The sequence below is a fragment of the Panonychus citri genome, unplaced genomic scaffold (assembly GCF_014898815.1).
Source record: "Panonychus citri isolate SS breed McGregor unplaced genomic scaffold, ASM1489881v1 Contig00011, whole genome shotgun sequence".
NCBI classification, from domain to species: domain Eukaryota; kingdom Metazoa; phylum Arthropoda; class Arachnida; order Trombidiformes; family Tetranychidae; genus Panonychus; species Panonychus citri.
This window is the reverse complement of record NW_026515416.1, coordinates 1,463,833-1,490,377: the sequence shown is the minus strand read 5'-3', so window position 1 is coordinate 1,490,377 and position 26,545 is coordinate 1,463,833. Positions and strand designations below refer to the sequence as shown.

The 26,545-nt window shown below is 28.6% G+C and overlaps 4 protein-coding genes and 1 long non-coding RNA gene across 6 annotated transcripts; 3 read left to right on the top strand and 2 right to left on the bottom strand.

The window, feature by feature from the left end:
• Window positions 1-663: 663 nt before the first annotated feature.
• Window positions 664-7,394, bottom strand: LOC128393238 (probable serine/threonine-protein kinase DDB_G0272282). Of its 2 annotated transcripts, XM_053353364.1 has the most exons (3): window positions 5,524-7,394; window positions 1,857-2,030; window positions 664-1,441 (listed from the first exon to the last, which is right to left on the bottom strand). In XM_053353364.1, the coding sequence occupies exons 1-3, from the start codon at window positions 6,917-6,919 to the stop codon at window positions 1,392-1,394; spliced, it is 1,620 nt and encodes a 539-aa protein (XP_053209339.1). In that variant the 5' UTR covers window positions 6,920-7,394; the 3' UTR covers window positions 664-1,391. The 2 variants fall into 2 exon arrangements, with proteins under 2 accessions (XP_053209339.1, XP_053209349.1); XM_053353374.1 differs by lacking the exons at window positions 664-1,441; window positions 1,857-2,030 and adding an exon at window positions 2,047-4,116.
• A 1,045-nt stretch (window positions 7,395-8,439) lies between these two features.
• On the top strand, window positions 8,440-10,333 carry LOC128390399 (PAXIP1-associated glutamate-rich protein 1-like). Its single transcript, XM_053350111.1, has 3 exons — window positions 8,440-8,762; window positions 8,886-9,274; window positions 9,373-10,333. The coding sequence occupies exons 2-3, from the start codon at window positions 8,902-8,904 to the stop codon at window positions 9,453-9,455; spliced, it is 456 nt and encodes a 151-aa protein (XP_053206086.1). The 5' UTR covers window positions 8,440-8,762; window positions 8,886-8,901; the 3' UTR covers window positions 9,456-10,333.
• A 1,338-nt stretch (window positions 10,334-11,671) lies between these two features.
• On the top strand, window positions 11,672-14,664 carry LOC128390389 (arrestin domain-containing protein 2-like). The gene is made up of 7 exons (XM_053350100.1): window positions 11,672-11,829; window positions 11,923-12,086; window positions 12,238-12,366; window positions 12,896-13,146; window positions 13,420-13,602; window positions 13,688-13,873; window positions 13,939-14,664. The coding sequence occupies exons 2-7, from the start codon at window positions 11,963-11,965 to the stop codon at window positions 14,113-14,115; spliced, it is 1,050 nt and encodes a 349-aa protein (XP_053206075.1). The 5' UTR covers window positions 11,672-11,829; window positions 11,923-11,962; the 3' UTR covers window positions 14,116-14,664.
• A 3,538-nt stretch (window positions 14,665-18,202) lies between these two features.
• Window positions 18,203-19,881, bottom strand: LOC128390335 (uncharacterized). The gene is made up of 5 exons (XR_008325601.1): window positions 19,218-19,881; window positions 19,066-19,142; window positions 18,927-18,980; window positions 18,808-18,857; window positions 18,203-18,725 (listed from the first exon to the last, which is right to left on the bottom strand). It is a non-coding gene; the product is annotated as an uncharacterized LOC128390335 (long non-coding RNA).
• A 70-nt stretch (window positions 19,882-19,951) lies between these two features.
• On the top strand, window positions 19,952-23,098 carry LOC128390327 (zwei Ig domain protein zig-3-like). The gene is made up of 4 exons (XM_053350038.1): window positions 19,952-20,708; window positions 20,883-21,059; window positions 21,183-21,710; window positions 21,853-23,098. Exons 1-4 carry the CDS (start codon window positions 20,622-20,624, stop codon window positions 21,865-21,867), a joined length of 807 nt encoding a protein of 268 aa, XP_053206013.1. The 5' UTR covers window positions 19,952-20,621; the 3' UTR covers window positions 21,868-23,098.
• Window positions 23,099-26,545: the final 3,447 nt, after the last annotated feature.

Genomic DNA, 26,545 nt, shown 5'->3' with positions numbered 1-26,545 from the left:
TATTTCAATTAATTGCTGAAAAATTTAAAACTAAATTAATTCTAAAAGAAACAAATTTAATATCTATCAATACTAATAATGATTTAATTTAATCATTTACAAATTTTAATATATTGTAAAATGTGTCAATTAAAATTGATTTTAATTGTCATATTTTAAAAGTAAACTATTAATAGATTAATATATAAGTATATTAATTATCTTAATCATGTTAAAAATGATTAATAAATTGTCAAAATAAACAAATTGTAGTAATCATTTAATTACAATTTCAATTGTAACCAGAAAGTTGATCAAATTTTTAATTCCACCCAAAAAGTTTTAATTGATTAACTAAATGATCAAATTGATTGTCTTTTTCATCAAAATGGCCTCGCCCATGTGTTAACAAGTATCAAAAGTTAATTATTTAACTTTAATTGTGATGATTATGATCATTTGAGGACAATTTTGTCAACATAATCATTTAATCAGTGAACCATTTAAAAGTTAAAAAAAATCTCGTTTCTCTTTTGGATCTTCATTCATGTCAAGGTCCAAGTCCTTTGACAATTAACTTAATTCAGTTTGATTAATTTTCATCCCTAGTCTATTATCACAATTAGAAACTGTAATCATAATTAGTGTATTGATTAAGATCAATGATTAATTATTGAAATGAACTTTTTTTTCCGGTGTAAATTTCATGTTTTATTTTTTCATTTGTGTGATTTCAATTTAATTTGATTGTGTTTATTATGGTCACAAATTGTTGATTATTATTACATATCTGGTTAGTGTTTAACTTTAATTGTTAACAGTTTAGCTTGAGAAATTAAAATTGTAATTTATATGTAACATGTATTAAGGTATTAATATAATAACAATTAAATATTTACAATGATCAAATATCAGGTAACAATTTAGTTTTGAGTGATTAGTTTGATAACGATTATGATTGTTGATTGTTAATTAATTTGTTCATTATGATTTGAGCGAAAGAGAGAGAAAACAAATTTAATTTAATTTAATTTAAATGATAAATTGTACGATAATCGGATTGATATTAGTTAATTGTTGTTGATTAACTAATATAAAGTTAAGGCTTCCATTGCTTTTCCAGAGACTTCAATTTTTACTTTGATTGTATTTAAATGGCATCAGAGTTAATTAGATTAAAATAATTAATTACAATTGAACAAATAATTAATCCTCAATGATTGTTAGTAAAATTAAATTTTTCACTAACAATTAACAATCTAAAACTTGAATAATCAGCCAAACAAAACGTAAAGTAAATCCATTGATTGATTAATTAAATTGTTATAAAAAAAAAGAGACCAAGAGAAAGTTGGTAATCAGTTAATCACAATTTCCAAGTTAATTGTAATTGTTAAATGACCAAAGAAAATTTAAACAGCATCACCATAACCATATTTTGAATCTTTCATCTTATTTGAATCTGGAACAATTAAAAAGTAAAGATGAACCAATTAATAAACAACAATCAAATAACAATGATAACAATTAACGATTGGACTGATAATTTACAAGGATAATCATGTAAAAACAAAAACAAAGACTGACCCTGAATTTCAGGTGATCTTGACCAGTAAAAATAACAATTTAGTTGGTTAATAAATAATAATAACAATCAACGATCTGGAACAATTAGTTGATTTAATATTCAGATGATGGCGATTAACAGAATCAAACAAAATAGAGAAAGAAAATTTTCCTCTCGAAACTTTTGTCTTTCGTTTTTCTCTTTCTACAATTTAATTACTATCACAATTAACCAACATGATTCGTTGGGACTTGTAGTTAAAAGGTATCGTAGTTATTAATTGTAATTAACTTTATCATTTAATACTCACGTTTGATAAAGTTTATTCCAGTCATGATTGACCAAACCCAACCGAATACAAAAATCGCTGTTAACAATTGAAGGATTCCAGCAATTAAGGTTAATAGAAATGCTCGTTTCCATTTACCTTTACCATATTCAGTTGGACATCCGAACAGTATTGTTATTGATGACAATATTGTACCTGTAAATCAAAGTAATTAAACAACAATTAACCTTTTAATTGAGCCCGAGGAGAGGAGATGAGAAATTGTTTTCTTCATCAATGAACAACAAACCAAATCAATATTTCAATGAAAAAAATTACTAATTACTTATTATCACTTTCTAATAGTTTGATTATAATTTGATAACCAAATGCTTGGAAAGTGATTAATTAACCGATTGTTAGATTGACGATTTAAATTCAGTTTGGAGTTAATTGTCCAATGAAATTGTAGAGGCAAACGATACAGTTGAGATAATCATTAGTTAATTGTGAACAATTTATTGGTAAATTGAACAAAAAGCAAAGTTGATTATGTGTTAATAAAATTAACTTTTATATTAACAGTTTAAAAGTTAAATTGTTGTTAATCAAATTAAAAGTTATCATTTTATGTTATATAAATTATAACCAGAGAAAGTTATTAAATCCAATGTTTTACTCGTCAATTAAATTACTCATTAACAATAAACTTGATAATCTAATTTCAATGTGCAACAATTAACTAACAGTGATAATAATCACCAAATGTAATTGAGCTTTAAACTAATAAAATAACAATTACAGCTCGAGGCTAAAATGATCCTCTGATTATTATCACAACTATAATTTGATTACAATTGTTACCATTAGAAATTGAATCAAATTCAATTCAACATGGTACCTTAATCATCATCATGATAATAATCAACTTTTCCTGTTCACAATTTATGGTCAATAATTTAAATTGTTTACTTTTTTTTTCATGCCACAAATTCAAAGGTAAATTGTTCAATATAAGTTACCTTTTATTATCCTCATCATGATTATGATTCTTGGTGAATTATATTTTTTTTTTCATCATATTTTATGAGTATTCAGACTATTATTAGGGTAAAGAATTCTTGAAGAAAAAAGTTCCATAGAAAAAAAAGAATATTAAATTCCATAGGAAAAAAAGAAAGAGGAAAAGAGAGAGAATCATGAATGTATCGTATTTTATCATGAAAAGAATCATGAGAAAAAAAAATAACGGTAAATGAATTTATCTGAATTGTGAAGGTAAAAGTTGGAAACGTGATTCACAATCGTAATGATATAATACTTTTATTGTTGGTATATTATTCAAAGGTTGATGATGATGATGATAAAATGATTCTGTTGATGATGAACATGATGATGATGATGATGATGATTATCATCAAATGATATATATTCAATTTCATCATCTGTTGAAAAATAGATAAACAAATTCATTGATTGTTACTGTCAATATGATTTTCTGTCTTGTTGATTGTGTGTTAATTGTTGATTTCTTTCACTTTTCTAAATATTTTTAGAGTCAAGGAAAGGGCAATTAACTAACTGTGAAACAATCAAGGTTATGGTTAAGGTGAAACATTTTTAATCAATATTAACCAGGATCAATCAAAGTTAATTGTTTTCCTAGTTTTCATTTCATTTTGTTTTCCTTTGGTTAATTGTTATATATATTACAAGTATTGATGTGATTAGTTACCAATTGATTGACAATTCGTAAAGTTAATCAAACTGATTGACTGATTATTGTTGATTTAAGATCTCAGTCTTTGTTGATTAATTGTTGATACATAATTATTGTACTTAAAATGATTTGATAATCAATAATAAATGGGACAGTTTTAGTATCAAATTGATACTTGAGTGTATCAGGTCAACCAACAACAATTAACTTGATCACAATTATTTGATTGACTCAGGTGAACAATGAAAAAAAAAGGTAACATATAATTTACCAAGAGACTCAATTGTAATTGATTGTTTTCTTTCACAATTAACCTTGAATATATACATGGAAACATTACTATTAATAAATTATCTTTGTGGTCCCCAAAAATTGACAATTAAAATCAATATCAGGCTATTATTAAATCGTAATTACAATAAGCAAAATTTTCAGAACAAGATTCAGCCAAAACTACGAGGGTTCCATGAAATATTTCGGTAGCACAAAATTCAGCACAAATCCCATAGTTCGTAACGTCGAAAGGTCGATCGTCCGAACATGATCTGAGGACCAGTTCATGAGAAATTCAGACGAAATGAACTAATTGAAATGCACGAGACATGAAAAAAGATGAAAATTAAGGAAAGAAATTAACTAATACTGGCAAAGAAAATGAATAAATCACTTTGCAATCATTTAGATTTTAACGGTGAAACGATTTACTTTAATTAACTCAATATTCATGTTAATTGTTGTTGTTTGTATTAAGAAAAACTTGGAATCAATAGAAACAATTAAAGTCTCATGGAATGAGGCAATTAATCAAATGAGAAAATGCTAGACAACAATCAGGTAATTAAGAAAAATCGATCAATCAAATTAAAACTTTCTTCTCATTCTTGACTTTCTAACAATTAATTTTATCTCTCATTAATAATTAACTATAAAAATCCACAGCATTATTAATTTTTAATTGGTTACGTTATGTTGCCCGTGTTAGATAATTTCTCAATTATAATTAGATGATTGTGATAATATCACGAGAGCACAATTAAGAAATCAAATCAATCCTTGGAGTTAAACTTTCCTTTCCACTCCCAATTGGTTTTATGAAGTAAATAACAATCATGAAAGAATCATAAATCATTAATATCAACAATTTAGTAGCAATTGAATGGTTAAGATATTTTCAAGTTTGATCTTTAATTGTTAACAATTAAACCGTTAAGAATTCAGTTCTCTTTGGCTATGGATCTGTGAATGATTAGGTTAACAATCAATTGATTTTCAGGTCAAATGTTATCATGAAACCTTATTAATTAATCAAAAAATCTAGGGATTAAATTGACCTTTAAATTTTATAATTCAATTGCAATTGAATCCTTATGATTAATCATGATGATTGAAAACTTTTCAAGGATTTGGAAATTTTTTCAGGATCAACAGTTAATTGTCAACCAGGATCAACTTGCAGACACTCAAAATCAAATCAAATCAAATCAAATCAAATTAGAAATTAATTTTGTTTTCATTGAAAACCTAAATTTTAATTGCAATCGTCTTCAGAATTAATATTAATTAGCTGTATCAAAGACCTGATTAATAAAATTAGATGACAACAATTTACATAAGTATCAACATAAATTGAGACAAATTATTGGGTTGATATTTTTTTGCATACAAATTGTTCATCAATACATTAATCAAGTTAATCATTATGGTCAATATAACCATCATACATTCATTAATCAATAAATATATGATCAGTTGATTACCTGAAGTAATCAAACCAGTCAATGAGACTTTCATGTGATCAACATTCACAATTAAGAGTTGATTGTGTTAATTGTTACACTCAGATCATTAGGATCACCATTTTAAATCAAATCATGATCATTCATAACATCAACAGAAATTTGATCAACAACAGAGAAATCAATTTGGTTTAGTTTCTTGAAAAGAGTTGATAATCTCAAAGTGAATTAAATTAAATTGTTGTTCACTTACCTGATCCTGGTAGAAAACAATTAAGTAGCAAAAGAAACGCTGATAAAGCGATAGGCATAGTTGGAATTGATTTACGGAAACAACTATGATTTTTGGGCTCATCAAGATAATATGATGATAATGGTGCGCTAATTGCTGAGCAATGGTCATTGAAAATGTTTGAATTAAAGTTGTCAAACTTATCGTAAGTCCTACTATTAGTTGGCGATGATGACAGATGATGATCATCATAACCAGTGGGTGATATTTGGATTGACGGGATAGTTATACCACCGCCGGGACCACAACCTCCTCCTCTCGAACTCGTAATACCACCGCCATTGATCATGGTTGTTGTTGTTTTAGGAATATGAGATTGACTGAAAGCCAAATCGGTGACATTAATTGTACTTTTAACACCACCGACAATCGTGGTGGTGGTGGTATTGGCGGTGGAAAAGGTTGTAATTGTAGTGGTTAAATTGGAACTACAATTACTTATTGGTCCATAATAATTTAATCCGCTCATCGATTCTGGTAGATAAGTGTTTCCATTAATCCCGTTGAGGCCATTTAATCCGCTTCTTCCGATATTGGATCTTTTTATACTTGAATTGTGATTACCCACTAATCTATCAAAACTTGAATTACTATTATAATCGTAATTAACTGTGTTGATTGTTGATTTAACACCATTATTATTATTATTACAAGTTGAACAATTTGTATAACAAGCAAGGCAAGTACTTGGTGATTTCAGGCTACATACGAGGTCACTTGGTCGACAATTTGATTTGATTAGTAACGTTTTAATTGTACCATTACCGTTATTGGTTAATCGTTGATTATTTGTATTCTTATTGGTGATAATATTATTGTTAAAGTTATTAATTATATTATTATTATTCAAATCAGAACCATTGTTATTAAATTGAGGTGAGGTTCGGTTAATTATTGGACTTGAGCATCCGATTGATGTTAATGTTGATGTTGGTGTGATACTATTGTTGTTGTTAATTTCATCACCGGAATTATTGGTTGAGTAAAATGTTGATGAATTACAATCATAGATTAATGTTGATAGTAACGGGATTGTCGGTGATGTGGCCGCGTCTTGTTGGTGAAATTTACTCAGGCCAACTATCGGTCTATTGAAATTGTATCCACTTACACCGATACAACCGGTGACAGATGAAGATGATGAAGATGAAGACGATGAATTATTGGATAAACTCAATGAGAGACTTGGTTTATCACCACAATCAACACCCACACCGACACAATCATCACCTCCTAAATTGGAACCACCACCAATCTGATCACTGTAATGATCATTATTGTTACAATTAACATTTGAACAATTGATTACCGTTGCTGTCCCCGACGACGACGACATGTTTACAAATTGTATAACCATAACTTAACCATAACCGGACACAATTAGAAATTTACTAACAATTAATTCAACAATTGAATTCATAATCGTACCTTATATAATACATTTAACTGATTTCGAGGATTTTCAAAGGTTAATTATTATTAGCAAATTAAGAAATAGAAAAGCGGGAAAAATTAACTTGTAATTTAAAAAAATAATTATTCTCTTTTCCTTGGTCAACTTAATTAATTTAAATACTATTTTTATTTAATCATTTCAACGGTGATGATGAAGGTAAATTGTAAACAATTAATTCTGAAGCAAATGTTGAATCAAATGGATTTGCCATTAAAAAGATATTGTTAAAGTTTTAGTTGATTGGGTTTCTCTTTACACAAATCTCTTGTAAGATTAATTGGATTAACAGGTTAGTTAACTTTTTAATTGTTGATTATAAGATTATTATGATGATTAGCGTAAATTATCACAAGTAAATTAACAATCAGTTTGTTGATTACCTGACAAAAAGCAAAAGTTGAACTGAAAATCAGGTTGACTTATCATCTTCCCTCCAAAGGATAAGATTAATGCGCAATTGCAATTTAATCTCATCAACTAAATTGTTCATCATCTTCATCTTCATCATCATCATTTTCATCATCTTCATCATCTTCATGATAATCATAATAAAAATCCATTACATCATCTAACATTTCTCATGTGGAACCTTTTCAATTTTCTTCCTTTTTTTTTCATGATTCTGTCAAGATTCTGATTCTATTCATAGCTTTATATTCATGATATTATGTCCAAATTTGATTGTGATTAACATAGATAATTATTTGACCATCAACCTTGACCTAGACTTTGATTAAATTAATTAATGTTTCTCGTCCAAAACAATAACTTTCAAGGTAACTGAATCAATATCAATGATTAACTGGTTTTATAATTTTTCCCTTTTTCATTGTTTTCATTTCTTTTGCTTCATCATTTAAAATCAATTAAATTGTGATTCTTTATTCATTATCTATTAATTGATTGATATACTAAGATGCATATAATTTAACATATAAACACGTTTAATCATTAATTGTCTTGTCAATTAAAGTTAAGTTCATTAAGTTAAGTTTTTCTTTTACTTTAATCACCAAAAAATGATTAACGTTCATTGTTGAAAACTTATATTTATATCGATACTAGTGTTTAATTTTATTCAATCAATCTAATGATAAACTAATTCTCTCCCAAGTTTCAAAGTTATCACTTTAATCATCATTGATCTGTTATTATTATTAAATTGCTTTTCAACGTCATTTGATTGTTATCATATTTTTAAATTTCGTCCAACTGTCAATTGTTATTTACTGGAATCTGGATTTTGTTTTCGTCTCAATTTCTATTCTGTATATTGTCATGAAATTGTCTTTTTCTCGTTGTTTTCTTCGTTAATTACGTCAATTCTAATCGAATCAAATTAACAATTAAAATCTAAAAATAGCGAATTCCTGGCGCCATCTGTCCATCAGAAATCCAACGAAGTTCATTTATTTTCAAAAGAAAAACAATTAACTTCGTCTTTTAATCCATCTCATTTAATTGATAATCAATTTTTCGATTGTGTTAACTGTTTAACTATTGATTTATATTGATTATCAACTAATTAGTTTATGGTTTACTTTCTGTGTGTGAGTAAATAATCTCATCAACTCGGTTAAAATATCCAACCAAAGAAATGAGAAAACATCAACCTTTTTTCATCATTGTTGTTGGTAAAAATTGTCATGATTAATGTTTTTAATTACAATTTAGACATTTTTATTTGGTCACAATCAAATTAAACATTTCACTCTCATCTTAGGAGACTTACAAAGGTGACAAGGTAAGTAAATTGTTTCCTGTTTTCTATTCACAAAATTGTCCAGTCAACATTTGGATTAGTGTTTTTATTTTTTTTCATTTACATTGTTTTCATTGTTTTCTTTTACTTTCTATTACTTTCCAGTAAAAAAGAAGGAGAAATGTCAATGGATCAAGAGGATAACGATTGGAGTATCACCTGTTCTGATGATGAGCTTTATGATGTATCCAATAATCTAGTGATACCTTTCAATCAACCCGGTGGGATAAAAGTATGGGAACCAAGTGGTAATAAGATATCGACCTTGTATAAGCAACTAGAAAAATGTGATTACATTGAACTGAAATGGGTCTGTCCAGAAAAGAGATCACCTTCAGATGATTCAAGAGATTTGGTTGATATAAATAAGATGACCGAATCAAATGAAAATAAGCCAAGTTCAGTGGAACCAAATCAATTTGATTTCGACGAGGAACAACCAGAAAAATATAACAATTTCCCTAAATCAGGTCCTAAGCGACGGACAACACAAGGTAACAATCAAATTTCGACCATATGATAAACAATCAATTCTATAAAATTATCTATTCTTAATTTCATATCTAATTATCTTTCTCTTTATTTCCATTAGGCCAAAGAAAAATTACCAAATTGGATAAAGTGATGAACGATATGAAAAAATATCAAACAATCGACTATCAGAACCCATCTTGATGATGCATCTAATTGTCGCTGATTTCCTTCATTCTTTACACAGTTGAAGTTAATTTCCAATAGTAAATTGAAAGGTTAAACCATTCGACTTACCTTAAATTGTGTTGGTTTCCCACAATGAGCAATACTTTTCACTCTCGAGAATCGGAAATGTTTTTGAATGAAAACAAAACCTAAATCATACAAATGATATAATCAAATACCCCCAATGTTCAATCAACTTGATTCTGAAAGCAATTCTAAATTCTGTATCTCTATAAAGTGCTAATAATTATGTTACTGTTACTACCAGATGATTGTTGGCATCCGAAGGACTTTAAATTGAATTTGCCGCCATAATATTCAAGTTTCGCTGCTAAAACTTTTTCTGGTGCTTTTGGACACAAAAGGAATTTGTTTGATCGAATAGAAAAATTTCAAAAATTCTCATTAAAATGGCTTATTTCGCCGTCGATGTTAAAGTGCTTTTTGTTAATTCGCTCAATTCCTTATGTGTCCAAAAGCACCAGAAAAAGTTTTAGCAGCGACACTTAAATATTATGGCGGCGAATTCAATTTAAAGTCACTCGGTAGTTCCTTTTATCTATCGATATTTATATAATAATCTATATACATCTATGTACCTACGTGTATATTATCCTACCAACACACTAACATTCACCTTGACAAATGTTACATTAATTACATGATCATATCTCTGACTCTCTCCCAGAACCAATTTAACCACTTAAAAGTCATATTCTTATTTCATCTTTGATTAATTAATTAGATTAACATTGATGTCAACTTGACAATATAAACATAACTTTGATATCTCATAAACAATGCAAGTTATATGACAATTGTGATGATTTCATATAACTTTTTTTCTTCATATCTATTTTTAAGTGTATCCATTTAAATGTATCATTTTGGAGTAGCGGATGTGATTTTCTGTTGTCATTGATCAATCGTAGATCTCAATTCATCATTTCCTGAGTTTCTCAATCAAAGATGACGATAAATTTTCATGGAAAAAGAGTATGACAATGACTTGGAGATCTGGTGAATTCTATTGAAAGATTAAGATTCCCTTTCATCGGTGGAAAACTAGGATTTCCTCTGGCGATATTGCTTTTTCCCTTCAGTAGACATCAGTAATTAATGGGAATCCTTGACGGAGATGGAAATATTATTCAGCCTTCAACATTTTCTAGCGGGAAAAAGACATCGAACATGTAAAACCATAGGAAAGAAAACGAGAAAGATGAAGTTCCAAGCGATGACCAACCTAACGGAATCGAACCTTGAAATGGACATGAGATGATGATCATTTCCATCAAAGAATCTGGAATAACATGGAAAACGGACCAAATCAATGAGGAAGAAATTAGTTCATGGTCAGGTCATGATGATGATGTCGAGGTGATGAAAAAGTTGCTGTCTACTTAATCGTCCTTGCAATTTAATCTACATCGATGATTGTGATTATAATCAATTTAAAAGATTCCATTACCCAACTATTGATCTCGAGAAAGTCAATTTTTCTTCAAAATGGTTTACGTGTTGATTATCACATAACTAATTTTCTTCCTCTTGATTTGTTAATGACAAATTAAGAAATTGAAGATTCCCTCTTTTCATCATCAACCACTCTGGATGATTCAAAGACTTAAATCAGGAAGTTTAACAATTGATATCGTTCAAGTGGAATCGTCAAGTTAATCGTTAGATGTGATAAGTGTCATGAGTATCAATAAGATGATGAAATTAAGAGTAGAACGGAAAAAAGACAATTAACTTCTTGTTGCAATTATAATTAGATTGTCGGAAAAATCGATCATGTTTATCATTAAAAGTGGAAACATAATTAAGACCACAAATCGAAGACAAAAAAAAACTCAACTATAATTGAAAATTCTGAAAGAAAAAAAAGTTCTAATCAAAAGAGAAAAAAAACAAATTCGATATGATAAAAATTTAGTCGAACTATTTTCTAACAAAAAAACTTTACTTTCGAAAGTCGTAACAATCAATACAACTTTTTACCAACGATAAACACTTGATCGTATTAATTAATTTCAACGATCACCAGTCAATAATCAAGAAAATGATGATTAGCAATTTTCACGATTTTCTCATAAAGATAACAAGGTAATCACATCGAAGTGACCATTGGAATCGCCTAGTAAATTGTGTGAATGAAAATGCGTAGTTGATTGTAATTGTTGATTAACTCTGCCAACTTAATTTTCTCAAGGCTGGTTTTTCAAGTTTTCTTGATTGTTGTTTCTTAATCTTGTTGCTTGACCTTATTTGGTGTTTCCAATTGAAGTCTTCACATTGAAGACAATTTAATATAATGATGATTATCAAATAGAAGATAAAATTTCAGGTAATTTCAATCTTTAGCCTGATCATTTTGTCTTTTAATTTTGTTAATTTTCTCTATTTAATTTAGTTATTGTTTATTGTTTCTATTCCATAGTGTTGACTGTTATCTTCTTCTTGTTTCATTTTCAAACAAAATGGCGACCAGAAAATTGAAGAAATTTCTAATTCTATTGGACGATGAAAGTCTCCTCTATTTCCCTGGTTCATTTCTTTCAGGTAAAGTTTTATTGGAACTCGAGGAATCAACACCAGCCATAGGTAAGTGTTTATTGTGATTTAATCCAAAGTAAATTGGTTAATTGTGATCAATTGGGATCAGTTTGTCTCTTTGGGCCTTTGCTCTTGGTTCTTGTTTTCATTCACAATCTGAGATAATCTTCAACTGTGTTTTGCTTTCAATCGTCTTCAGGCCTTTATTTTCACATCATTGGTGAAGGTGTTGTTAATCTGTCGGATAAAGGAAGGATAATCCAAACGGATAAAGAAAATTACATCGATTTTCGGATGAGGCTTCTTGGCGAAGGTGAAACCAAAAGTGGTAAATGTTATTGTTTTTTTTTCTTTCATTTTTGGTTAAGTTGTTTTCTTGTCTATTTCTTATTATTATATCGTTTTGATGGATAATTTAAATGCTATTGTGATTCATTGTTCTATCATTGATTAATCTGGAAACTCGAGTGAATACCTTGAAAAGTGATAATGAAGATTAAGTGATTAATTAAGTGAAAAGAGAGGAGGAAGAGATGACGAAGAAACAACAACAAGTGAATGGGAAAATATTCCCACTCTTTTTGTTTGGAGATGGGAAAAGTTTTCATGTTCATTTACCTTGAGGGCTTTTTACTCAATTGGTGGAATTACAGTTTATTATGTGACAAATTGTTCCTTGAAAATTCATCATCAAGATGGTCATCTCACCGTTTCTGACCATCAAGTCTTTTGTTTCTATGCTCTGGTTAATCTCTTCCTCCTTTTTGTCTCTTCTTTTCCATCATTCAATCCGTTAGAACTTTTTTTTCCTTCTCTTCACTAATTGTTATGTTTTTCTTTTTTTCCCCATTGAAAAGATATCGGTAGCACTGCGAACGGATCTGTGGCCAGTAATCGAGTGCTCATTTTGTCCCCTGGAGTTCACACTTTTCCCTTTAAATTAGGCCTTCCTTTGGGTCTTCCGTCAACATTTCTAGGTAAACACGGTTGGGTCCAATACTATTGTAAAGCCGTTCTAAAGGATCCTCATAATGTACTTCATAAGAACCAGCAAGTTTTCATTGTGATGAACCCGATTGACCTTAACTTGGAACCAACTTTATTGACGGTAAACCGATTTGTATAACGATCGCTAATGACAATTAGACACCAGCACAAGCACCAATGGCGATTAGTAGTTACTCTTACATTTCTTGACCCTTTGTCCTCGCACTAGTTTTCAGCCTTTCTTATCTGTTGACCTTTTTATTTATAGCCCCATTCCCGTCTAATGGCCACTCCTAAGTGTGATACTTTACCTTTCGTCATTAGATAATTTTATTGTTACCAAGCCCTTTTTTCATCTAATTTTTTATTTCTTCTTGATTCTCTCCTAATTCAGCAACCTTTTCATTGTGAAGTTGAAGATAAAATTGGGATAAACTGTATAACCCGAGGATTGGTCAGTTGCCGTGTTCGTCTTGACCGTGGAGGTTACGTTCCAGGAGAAAGTATCAAAATCTATGCTCACATCGAAAACAATAGTAAAGTTACAATTAAAAAGACCAAAGCCATTCTAACAGAGGTCAGTCCATTTAATATTTGACTTGATTTTATTATACAATCGAAAAGTTGTCAACTCAATAATTGTTTTCCTTTTCTAATTACAGACAATTCAATATACAGCGAAAAATAAACTGGCCCATTCCGAGTCACGGGAACTTGCGTCCATCGAAAGAGGCAAAATCGTTCCCAAAGCCTCCGATCAATGGAGAGGTGAACTACTCTACATACCACCGTTACCACCGACAAATCTTCGTGGTTGCCACCTAATTAAAATTCAATATGATGTCTATGTAAGTTAATGTTTCCATCATCATGATTAGTTATCTTAATTGTTGTTCTCTTATTATTTTAACAGTTTATCGTTGATGGTAAAGGAAGTAAACCAATTAAACTGCAACTTCCGATCATGTTGGCAACTTACCCGTTGCGAAACAAAGATGGCACATTGTCAAGGCGAAAAGGAACTCACTATCCGTCGACTCTTCCGATTTCGAGGCCATGGCTTGACGGGGAAAAGAAATTGAAACCTTAAATTGTCAATCAACTATTAGGCAATTTTCTTTAATTGAAACAAATTGTTTCGTAATAACAACAATAACGAATCACAATTAACATGGAAACATCAATAACTCGGCTTCAAATTTTCACTGAATTTCAATCAATTTGATTATTCTTGATTCTTGTTTTGTAGCCTCATCTTTAATTAAACCTCCAAGGACTCAATTAGTTGATTTAATTAACAAACAGATAATTTGAGTTAAAACCTTTTCTACTAATCATCATTTTCGTTGATTATTATCATTTGATTATCTATCCCTCTTCATTAATCACTAATCACTTTTGTAACATTGAATACATGATAATATGATTGTGATGAAAACTTTTTAATTGTTGATGATTATAAATGTGAACAATTTTACAATGATTAATTTGATTTTCCCCAAATCAACCTTGTAAACACAACATGAAATCAAAACCATTTGATTAAATTTGGATAATTTAACAAAAACCAAACAAATGAAATTAACTGATTAACGATTAAATTTAATCGCTCACAATTAAATGAATATCAGAATGAAAATCAATTGATTTAATTGAGAAAATGAAAGGTAAACTAATTGAAAACCATTGATAAGAGTAAATTAACTGATTTAATTGTTTGAATATGTATTTAATTCAGTTGTTGATTAATCTAATTATAGCTGAAGGAAACTTGAAATTGATTTCTAGTGTATCAAGATATAATTAACTGTTTATATTATATAACAATTAGGGTGAAGCTTGTTAATTGTTTGGTACAATAATTTCATCATTAAAACCTTTCAATATTAAAGTTAATTACTCGTTCAATTAACAAATGATAAATTGATTAAATGTAATCAATTTACTAATGTTACCACTTTAATTCAAGGTTTTAATTGTAAACAATTGATTGACATCATTGATTATGTCTCAAGGATATTTAACTCATCACCCAACAGACCTAACATTGATTAATTGTTTTAATCAATCAATAGATTTACAGGTTTACCTTAATTGTAAACTAGTTATTGATTTAATTGTGATGATCGTTGTTGTTGTTGTTGTTGTTGTTTAAATTTAATCACGAGAAATTGTAAAAATAAGATTAACTTTATTTTGTTGTTATATTAATAGTAACCAAAATTAATCAACAACAAAGTTGATTAACAACATTTCAATCAATCACTTTCTAAATCATCAACATGATTAACTTGTAAATTTGATTGTGATCACAAGACTCATCTTTAATTGCTCACAATTAAAAGGTAAATGTTACAGATTAAAGTTGTTTACTTAAACTTTTACTTTTAACTTTTAAATTAATTGTTGTGTTTACTATAAATCTAATTGTGATTAAAGTTTCATTTTATTTTGATTGTAATTAATGTTATTACTTGATTATGTTAATTGTTGTAAGCTTTTTTATAGGTAATGATTAGTTTAATTGTTGTTATTCAGGGAAAAGGATTGAAATTGTTACTCTGCCAAGATTTAAATTTAAATGTCAACTTAATTTGATTTGATTAATTAGAGTTAATTTGTTATTGTGAGCAATTTAATGGTTAAGATTATGGTATTAAATTAGACATTTAGTTAATCATTAATCTTGATGATTATATTTGTGACTTGTGATTGATTTAATTTACTCAACAATTGATTCATTTGAAAGATTTACCAGTTAAATTGTAACAATTTAACTTTTAATCCATGTGATTGTGACAATTGATTCTTACAATAACAATCAAGATATTTGATTCCATTGATTAGTAAATTTTATATGTAATCATGATTTAGATTCAACTGATTAACTAATTTTGGCTGGAAAAATAATCCAAACAAACATTTAATTGGATTTTATAATTAATCTAATCATGATCAGTGATCAATTAGTTGATCATTAATTGTGATTAAATTTTTTAATTCTAATTGTTACCAACAAGATTATTGTTACCGAGAGTTAATCTAAACATAATATTATGATAATCATCTTGATTTGATTGTGATTAGTATCATAATCTAAGCGTAATCAATTTGCTAATTGTTGAAATTATGGTTAATTGGTTAGTCTTTTGTTTTGTTTTCATTATCTAATTAATTGTAATCTCAAATTAACCGGTATTAATCAGTTTGGTTTGGCAAACAATTAAAAATTGTTCATTTTTATCCAATATCATTTGCTGATTACATTAAATTGTAATTAACCATAGTTGATGAAATCAGTTAATCAATTTACATCACGACGAGGAAATATAATTAACTTTGAACATATTAAATATAATTGTTTGCTAATTTTGATGACAATAATTAACTAATTGTATCAATTGATTAAAAGGCGGGAAAATTTTGTTAATCATTAATTGAAATCAGTTAAATTTCATAATAATCAAATAATTAATTGCTAATTAAAAGAGTTTAAAAATAATTAAACGATTACGTTGATCAACAATCAAATTAAAAGTTTAATTTTCATTAGGAATTAAAAGCAAACTAAACTTAATTGTGATCAATAACTTTTGCTAATTTTAAATTGTTTGAAAAGTTAATAATTATTATAAATATAACATTGAAGACCTTGAGACAATCAATTTTAATTCAGTTATTTGAGATTACAATTTAATTGTAAAATGAGAGTAACAATTAAATATTGTTAACTACATGTTAATGTAATATCATCAATTGATTTCAAATTGAGCAATTAAATTGTCAACAATTAATTTCCAATATACTATTGATCTAATCAGAATGGAAAATATGATTAACAATTGATTCTCTACAATTAACTACTGATTAATTAAATATACTTGCAAAGTAAAAGTGTTCTTAACCACTACTTAAATCAATTCGTTTGTAATCAAATCAAATCACAATCAATTTTTGTACTAAACACTAAGTGTAATCAACTATATAAATTGTTTAAATCACTTGACAATTTCCAATTGGTGTATTTAATTTGTGATATTCCCCGAGTGTATATTGAACAAACAATTAGTTAACATTATTCAAGATTAACTAATTGCTGGAAACAAATCACAATTAACAAATATTAATATTCCAAGAATAATATTTCAATTTTTTGCTTCTCTTTTCCAATAATTGTTGAAAAACTTTTTTCCTGTCATCATTTAATCAACTCAATCAGATTAAATGATATTGACTGCAAGATAACAATGACAATTTAGAGTTAATTAACTATCAGCTGATTAAAGATGTTAAACAATTAAGATTAACACTCAAGAAATGGGGAAAAAAAGTTACATTTTGATAGCAATTTAATATATTTGAAACAATCAAATTAAGATTTTCCCTTTTTTTTCCTCATTTTTCCCTTTTATGATTATAATTAATTGTAATTGACATTAATTTACTAATTAACTACCTGTGATTTACTTGAAATAATCACTTGAAATGATTGAACAATTTAATCTACAATTGTTAAAACTGTAATCAAGATCATGATTAACTTGGGCTTTTCCTTCACTCTCAAGTTAATCATCATTTTTATGCAGATACACTTAATTGTAATCAATTGATAAATCAATAGCTGCCAATTGTATTATCATTTAGTGTAATTAATAAATCATCTAGTATCAAGCATTTAGATACTAATCACAATTAACAAAAAAAAAACCACCAATTACAATCAAGGAGATGAAATTTTTCCCAGTTAATCTTAAAAAATGTTAACGATTTTTATAATTAAATCAATCAACTAATCTTAACGATTTCCCAATCAACTAGGATTAAAATTGATTTAAAATTATTCATAATAATCAACTAACGGAAGGAAACTAATTAACAACAATTAAAATCTTCTCAAACTTTGAAAGGATAAGTTGATCAACTGAAATGATTAGTTATTAACTAATTAAAAGTTTTACTCTTCATACCAAATGATTACCTGATGTTTAATTCACTAATTAAACAATTAGATCAACTGATCATAAAGTAACCGATCTGATTAGTTAATTAGTTTCCTTCAATAGTAAATCAATTGATTAGGAAATATTAACATTCTAATGGGAAATTTTTTTCCCTTCATTAAAACGATTCCATTAATAACTCTGATTCTGAGGATAAAGATTATATTGATTAATAGATGAACAGGAAATGTGATGTTAATCCTCACATGATTTGTTATATAACATTGCCAGAGAAAAGTAGTTATAGTTAATATCAGGTTAATTGCTGACAATCAAGTGACAATATAATTACAATGGTCAGAGAGTCAGCTACAATTAGATTGTGTTATTACATGAAATTGGCAAATTCAATTGGTTAATAACCGGATTAAGAAAGTAAATCAATCTTCTCATATGACAATATAATCAGTTGACTGATACTTATAGTGATAGAGACAATTAATTGTTTATCATATTCTCTTGTATGAAAAAAAAATGATCTTGGATTGGAAAATCTTGAAATTTCATCGGTGGTATTGAACAGTCAAAAAATGGCCCTTGAAGTTATTATGATTAAATTCATTTGACAGTTTAACTGTCTATGGGACTTGATTTTCCGTGGTGGCGGTGGTAATCTTGAAATCATGTTTCAACTCGTTTAATCAACACACAGGATAAAAAATCACGAGATTCAATGACCTCCTTTGAGTATTTGTCATCACTGTATGAAAGAGAAGAGAAATTAATAAGAAAAAAGAATTGAAAAAAGGCATGAAATCCAAGCAAATTGTTGGTTCTTTTACTTTCTCCTGGTTGCCTGATGACAATGCAATAAACACACAATCTGATTAATCTAAGGAAGATAAATGAAGATTGAAAAGTTAAGTGTTAAGGTTACTCATGATGATGACGATTAACTGACCTGATTTTGTTGACGATGATGATGAGAGAAAGTGAAAAGTTTTACTTTTATTCTCTTTTAAGCAAAAGAAGAAGAAAAAAGATCTCAATTTGTATCCTTCTTTTCTTCATATTTTGATCATTTCCATGTGTTTACTTACCTGTTGAGTGTAAGATATAAAAAAAAGGGCCAAAAATGATGTTGAGTGCAAGACGATGACGGTGATGATGAAAATCACTAATGTAAAGAAAGAAAAATGAAAGATGATTAATATTAATAAAGATAATCACAAGTAAATGGTTAGTAACATACATGTTTGATGAGAAGCAAGAATAAACCAGTGCACGAGTTATGCCTGGAGGAGAGAGAGAAAATGAAGAAATAATCAAATTGATGAACTATCACAGCCTAAGGGTAAATGAATATCTTTGTTCAATATTAACAGAATTACATATGTGTAAACAGTTGAATAAATCGTAATAAAAGTGATCACAATTGAAAGAATAATTAATTAACAAGTTAATTTGTCCCAATGAAAAGAACAAGAAAATGGAAGCGAACATTTGGAGGGAAGAAAAAAGTTCTTTTCTTTTCTCTGTCTATTTTTCTGTCTCTTTTTCTTCGTTTCCATGGTTACGCTTTAATTTCTTTTCTTTTCTATGGTAATTGACCAGACAGAAAAAGAGAAAAGAAAAGAAATTGAAAATTAATCAATCAACATCATTTCTCTCTCAACATTTTCCATCATGAAACTTGTTTTCTTTTTCCTGTTTCATTTCAATTCTGTGAATATTTTCAACACGAGTAATAATCATCATCTTTTTCATCATCTTATCGTTTCCCTTTTTTTTACTCATGTTGGATAAGTAAAGACACTGACGAGTTAAATTTGCTCTCTCTTTATCTCTTTCTTGTGATGCTTTTTTTCACTCATTCGTTTCTCTATATCTTTTTTTTTCTTTATCAAGTTTACCTTTCTTTTTTTGTTTCTCTTTTCATCATCATCATCATCATCATGCTCATTCGTCTTCGCTATCTTTTTTTCGCGCAATCATCTCTCTCAATCATCCATCTCTCTATCTTCTGATATTACTTCATCTCTCTTATAAACCGGCCTCTCTCTTGCTCCCTTTAATCCACGTGGTTTTGATGAATTTTCTATCATCATCACCATCACCTTTTTCTCTCTCTCTCTCTCTCCCTATCTATCTTCATCTTTCTTCTCTCTTTCTCTCCTTCTCCCTCTCTTCTTTCTCCCTTCCCCTAGGGATGTTTAAAGGGAGATGATTTCTCGCAAACGGAATCACTTTGACGATTCTCTTCAACCTGTAAGCATTATCACATATTAATTTTTTGTTTTAATTTTTTATTCACCTCTTTATCTTTCCATTGCTCAATTTGTTTGCTTTCTCAGCAAATTTGTTAAAGTCTATTGACCGTTAACCGTTAATTGTTTCACTTTTAACCTGTTGATAAAGTTTGAAGAAAAAAAATCTATTGATTTTTTCCCTCTTTTATCTCGCCTTTTTCTGTTGATTTATTTTCAAACGTTGATCATTTTTTGACTTAGTGACTGGACTTTTAAACAACTTTCTAATCTTCTGCTTCTATTACCTGGACTTCTCTTATCCACTAAAACTGTTTATCTCTTTGACACACATATTATTGTGATTCAAGTTCACTCAACATACAAAAAAACGAACAAGTCAACTAACAATGTTTATCGGATTATTAGTATTAATAGTGATAAGTTTAGCATCCGCTAAACCTTTCAACCCAAAATTGGATTCAACATCATCTTCGGTAAGTTTAATTTCCTTGTTGATTTTTTTCACCAATTAATCTATCAACATAATCCTCAACTGTTGATAAGTGAAACATTGAACATCAAGAAGCTTACAACTTGAACTGTTAATCTTGTCAATTTTAATGATTAGATAATATATAACTTTCTTATTCTTATTTCATGATTAACAGGAAACTCGTCCAAAACATGTCGCTAAAAACCGTCGTGAGCCTTATGTACGTTGGCAGCATGAGCCTGCAAGTAATTTAATCCTAATTGCTGGTCAGAGACACACAATTGAATGCGAAGCTGCTGGAAGTCCTCCACCCAAAATACATTGGCTTAAAAATGGACGTCGAATTGATCAGGTAACTAAATATTTTCAATTATCTTTCTTTAGATTTAAAACTTTAAAAAAATAGAATTTCTATCTCTTCGATTGTCGAAATCTAATATCATATTTCTCATTATTTTCATCGTTTCATAATCAGAGTGGTCAAGCTATTTATGGTAACTCTGAAATAGTTGATTCATCTGAAAGTCCAGAACTTGGATTAAGTTTAACTAAATCTAAGCTTAGTTTGGGTTGTGTTAAACCAGAGGATACTGGATTGTACACTTGTGTTGCTGAAAATAATCATGAAAAAATCGCTGCTGAAAGTCAGATTAAGGTATTACCTTCAATAGAATCGTCACCTTTTTCATCATACACCGAGTGTTCCCTACACGAATCAAAGAAACCATCAATTTCTATGTGGACACATACACGTCTAGAGAAATTAGATTTTCCCGTTATTCTTTACTGTCGAACCGATGGTAGAACAGATTCTTCAATCAAATGGATTAACTCAGATGGTAGAGAATTAAATGCATTCACAGCTGACGGTAAATACGATCTTCTTTCAACTGGTGATTTATTAATACGAAAAGTATCTTGGGATGATATGGGAAGTTATTTTTGTGTCGCTGAAAATCAATATGGCCAAGATAAAATCGAGTCATTCTTATATCCAGCACAGGTAAGAATACTAATTAACTAATCCACCCAAAGCAATTAATCCCTGAAACAATTAACAATCTGTCAACTCTAATCTTCCTAAGACTCAAATTAAAACTAACTGTTCTTTTCTTTTTTCTTTTTCTTTTCTCTCTCTCTTATAGCCTGATAAACAATGACATTAGCTATTAGATTAATTTAGGTTTTTATTTAATTTGATTAATTTGAATGAAGTCAATCTCTCTTTATCTCACTCAAGCTTTCCCTATATATTAAATGAAATATATGTTATATTTATCGTAAACAAAAAAAGCTAAAGGAGAAACAACCACATCCAAAGAGGATTAAAGCTCGGAAATGAACATTGAAAAAGTTTACTTACATCATTCATGCACCAAACATTTCTATCTCTCTCAGTCCAACAACTCTCACCATGGTGCATAAATTAACACAGATTGATTAGCAAAGATCAAAACCAATTAACCACCGACGTCAACTGTGTAATTCAAAAAAACACTGATTGTGTGATTTTACATCTTTTTCCAGTTTTAATCATCATCATTACCCCTCCTTGTTTTTTTCGAATATCTTTATCTCTTCTCTTTTTACATCCAATCCATTTTATTTATTATTCTATCATCTTAATCATTTCACACTCACTTGTTCTATTTTTCTCTCTTTACACAACCAATACTTAATTGCCATCTATTTTTATTTTTAATTGTAATCCAAAGCTATCAACTTTTTTGCTTGTTTTCCCTCCTATTTTTTTGCTGTAACTTTGCAGCTTCAATGCTATTGCTGCTCTCTCTCTCTCTCTCTCTCTCTCTCTCTCTCTCTCTCTCTCTCTCTACTTGATAAACTCTCAAAACTCTGAGATATATCATGCTATTAATTTCCCAAAGTTGAAGTTTTGTCACATCATTCTAACTGTTGAATTACCTAAATTAATTGTTCTTTGCTTTTCCCCTTTATCTCAAAATTGTGAACTTATCCCTCTAACTCTTTTGTTAATCAACAATAATCAACTTTAATCTCAATGTGTTTTGCCAAAACCGCCAAGGACGCACAATAGATCCATAAAATATTATAATCGCATCATGTATTCATAACTTAACAACTGATCCGATGATAATCAAATCACCATGTGAATCTAATTCACTTTAAAAGAAACTTTCATGTTTTGGTGATGGTGCTATTACCAAAGCCGAAAGTGGTAATAATAATATTTGGAACAACCTGGAATATGTCAAAAACAACGAGAAAAACAAAGTGTTGAAAAGAAATGAAGAAAAAAAATTAACACCATAATATCAATTTTAAGATTGATTATCAAATTAATCAAATGAAACTCAGCGAAATGGCCAAATAATTAACTTTAATTAAAAATAAACAATATATCAAACCCTACTCATAAATGCCTTAATTATCGTTGGAAACACAAACTAATCAAGAAAATTAGCAATTGAAAAAAAATTGTCGATTTTCAAATTGTTAATGATTACTAATTATACTATTTAATTATCAAGTTGATTGATAAAACTCTGATCATAATTAGCAAGTTAAATCATTTTCCTCATCATAATCAGTTGATAATCGTCGCGTTTAAATTTACAATTCAAATGATAAATAATCGAGATAATTGTTGGTTAATTAGTTTAATTATGACAATATTGGTGAAGTAAATTTTAAAATCGGTTGACAATTAACTGTCACAGTGTAAAGTGAATTAAATAATCATCAACAATTAATTGGTAACTTGATTTATTGATCAAGACCTAAATTGTCATTTGTATTTGATTATCAAATCTATTGTTGTATTGATTTCGTTGGCTAATTGAACAATTAACAAGGAACAAGAGATCAAATGTAATTGTGATTAAGTTAATTGTTTGATTAAATCTAATAATAGTCATGATAATTATATGACAATCAAGGATTAGACTCCAATCGTGAGGTAAAATAATCATCAAGATGAGAAAATAATCAAATTAAATTGTAGACGAAAAAAAACTAAACTAAATCAAATTAATCTTGATCAGTTGTAATAGTGTAGGCGATTAAATTAATCTAATCTAATTGTTTGTAGGGTTAACCAATATTATCCTAATAGCAATTAAAGTGATAGTTAATCATGTTGATTAAATGTAATCATCATTGAAAAAGCCTTAGGGCTTAGCAATTTGAAACATTTTCATCAGATATAAATGTTGGTTTAATTATGATAATTAAGATAATTGTGATGACGATAATTGCGATTTGATAACTAGAATCACAATTAATTTAAAATGTAAAATAAAATTGATTAGGTAGCAATTTAATTTTCTCGTCGCAATTATAATTAAAATACGTTTCGATTGTAACCTTTATCTAAATTAATAATAATCAAGCTAAATGATTGTGTAATTGTTTAGATTTCACAATTAAATCAACTAATATTTATAATTATTAATAGTTTCTGGTTAATTGTTCAATCGTCATATTAGTTAATTTAGTATGTTGATTGGTTACAATTAAAAAGTTTCTCCTCGAATTTTTTTTCTTCTTCTTTCTTTTGATTTTCATGATGATTAACAATCAACAATCAACTGGAATTGATTATCATGAATTAAATTGATTGATAATCATGATGAAAAATGGTGAAATTAACATTCAAATAACCTTGACTTGTAATTGGAAATTAAAAGTTGCCCTAGACATTGATGAAGGTTGATTGTCATCATTATTTAAATGAGTAATTAGTTAAATCAGCAATTAAAAGTACATAAAAGACACTAATTGTTATCATCATCTTTAATCAATCTAATTATGATCATCACTGTTTTAATTGTAATCAAAAGGAGAAAAAGTTTCCTTAACTTGATTAGTTGATTTTAATTTTTCTTCACACTAATTAACAATTTAAGGGATAAAGAAAAGTAAAAGGTAAATTTTGTTTAATTGTAAATTACAATTTCCAATCACAATCAAAGTAAAATCCAAATGATTAAGCTTACAATTAGTAAATTTTTTGACAACATTTGATTGATTCAATTTAATTTGGTTAGATTTAGTTAATCAAACTGACTAATCACAATTTAATTTCTTTCGTTATTAACTTTGATTAGATAAATTCAAATGATTAGTAATTAAATCTGATTATTATTTTTGTTGTTTCCAAATGGCCTCAATATGATTAACAAATTAGTGAATAAATTAAATTGTCTAATTGTAAATTGTGAACAACAATCAATGAAAAAAAGAGAGTCTAAGTTATCAGCTTCCTTAATTGTAGATTGATTTGATTGTTGTTGATTGGGAAGCAAAAGTGATAACAGTTATACTTTCATGATAATCTATCGATAAGTTGATTAAAAAGTGATTAACTTAATTCTGTGTAAAAGTTTTTCAATCAAAGTTGTTGGAGGCTCGTCAAGGTGGATTATCAAAGCCTTAGGGTTCGGTGACCCAATGAACCTCCGGGGTTCAGTTGGTAAGAGGCCATGATGATGATGATGATCATCATCATCATCATGAGCATCTCCTCATCCCCGCCCAAATCTCATGATATCGATAAGTATTAAGATAAAGATGAAGATGAGTAAATATTAACAATCTAATCTTAGGATAATACAATTGAAAGAATTGATAATTTTGATAGACACAAACTAATTGTTGACAAATTGATTAGTGAAAATTTAACTTTGTCCTTAGTTTTCAGGTGAAAATGATGAAAACTAATTAAGATTATCGTCATCTTGGTGAACTATATTTCCCATCGGTCTTTTTCCAGTCATTCTTTCATCTTCATCTTCCTAGGAAATTCATTGAACTCACTCATGAAGAGGGGAGATTAACAAGGTGAATATTTATCTCTTTCTCTCTCCATTGGAAAATCATAAGGCTCCCGAAATCAAGGTAACAGCATTTTAGGTAAACCACCTTCATCCTAATCATAATCTTAATCATCTCTCTCTCTCTCTCTCATTCATCATCAGCTAATTACTATTCCCATGGCGTCAAGTTGTCTAAGATGATAATCATCATCATGTACCACATGATTGTAATTAATTATCATGAATGATCTTGAATGATGATTGGGAAAGATCTTTACTTTTAAGATTAATCAAATATTATCTTTCAATTTTTTTATTTCCATTGAGTTTTTGGCTAATAACCAAGGTAATGATGAGAATGGGAGATTAAAGGGAAAAAAAGACAAATTGAGATTATCAGTTATCTTGAATTAATTATATTATATTAAGATCGTTGCCCTTTTGTGTCTTCAATAACTAATCCACTTTTCTCAGCTCATCTGAGCTGAGCTGAGCTCTCTATTTCATCATCATCATCATCATCCTATTCATCTTCATCTTCATCTTCATTATTTCATCATTTTTATTCAGCTTCTTCCTGGCTTTTTCTTGTTCCGTTTTTGTCTTAATAATTTGTAGACAGACTATAAGAAAATGGTTTACAAAGGTGAGATAATCAATTCCAAGAATGATTCAAGAGGCCCACAGTCTCCACCACCGGTGGATTAAAATGACCGGAGGGCATATTAATTGATGATGGTGATAGGGATGATAATTGCTACAAAGCCTACAGCAAAAGTTACAATTACGGCTCGTTGTCTTATTATCCAATGTAAATAAAATTATCTTCACAAAAGTAGCTATTAAATTGTTATCCATTAACAGGTAACTGTTAAAGGAATAATTTTATTCCAGCTAAATTGCTGGAATACCTTTACATCCTTTCAGGTAAATCAGTCATCATAATTATCTTCATTATCATCTCTCTCTCTCTCTCTCTCTTACACACAGAGTACTAATTATCTATGGAATGAGTTACTAGATTTATTATCGTACGATTTTT

What these genes read in the sequence shown, in the direction of transcription:
- LOC128393238 (XM_053353364.1), bottom strand. Translation starts at nt 6,919, where the DNA reads ATGGTTATACAATTTGTAAACATGTCGTCGTCGTCGGGGACAGCAACG. An exon ending in TTGTTTTCTACCAGGATCAG is followed by an intron (nt 2,031 to 5,523) that starts GTAAGTGAACAA and finishes TTTGATTTACAG; the next exon opens with GTACAATATTGTCATCAATA. An exon ending in TGGAATAAACTTTATCAAAC is followed by an intron (nt 1,442 to 1,856) that starts GTGAGTATTAAA and finishes TAATTGTTCCAG; the next exon opens with ATTCAAATAAGATGAAAGAT.
- LOC128390399 (XM_053350111.1), top strand. Translation starts at nt 8,902, where the DNA reads ATGTCAATGGATCAAGAGGATAACGATTGGAGTATCACCTGTTCTGAT. An exon ending in TAAGCGACGGACAACACAAG is followed by an intron (nt 9,275 to 9,372) that starts GTAACAATCAAA and finishes TATTTCCATTAG; the next exon opens with GCCAAAGAAAAATTACCAAA.
- LOC128390389 (XM_053350100.1), top strand. Translation starts at nt 11,963, where the DNA reads ATGGCGACCAGAAAATTGAAGAAATTTCTAATTCTATTGGACGATGAA. An exon ending in TGGAACCAACTTTATTGACG is followed by an intron (nt 13,147 to 13,419) that starts GTAAACCGATTT and finishes CTCCTAATTCAG; the next exon opens with CAACCTTTTCATTGTGAAGT. An exon ending in CCAAAGCCATTCTAACAGAG is followed by an intron (nt 13,603 to 13,687) that starts GTCAGTCCATTT and finishes TTCTAATTACAG; the next exon opens with ACAATTCAATATACAGCGAA.
- LOC128390327 (XM_053350038.1), top strand. Translation starts at nt 20,622, where the DNA reads ATGTTTATCGGATTATTAGTATTAATAGTGATAAGTTTAGCATCCGCT. An exon ending in TGGATTCAACATCATCTTCG is followed by an intron (nt 20,709 to 20,882) that starts GTAAGTTTAATT and finishes CATGATTAACAG; the next exon opens with GAAACTCGTCCAAAACATGT. An exon ending in ATGGACGTCGAATTGATCAG is followed by an intron (nt 21,060 to 21,182) that starts GTAACTAAATAT and finishes TTTCATAATCAG; the next exon opens with AGTGGTCAAGCTATTTATGG.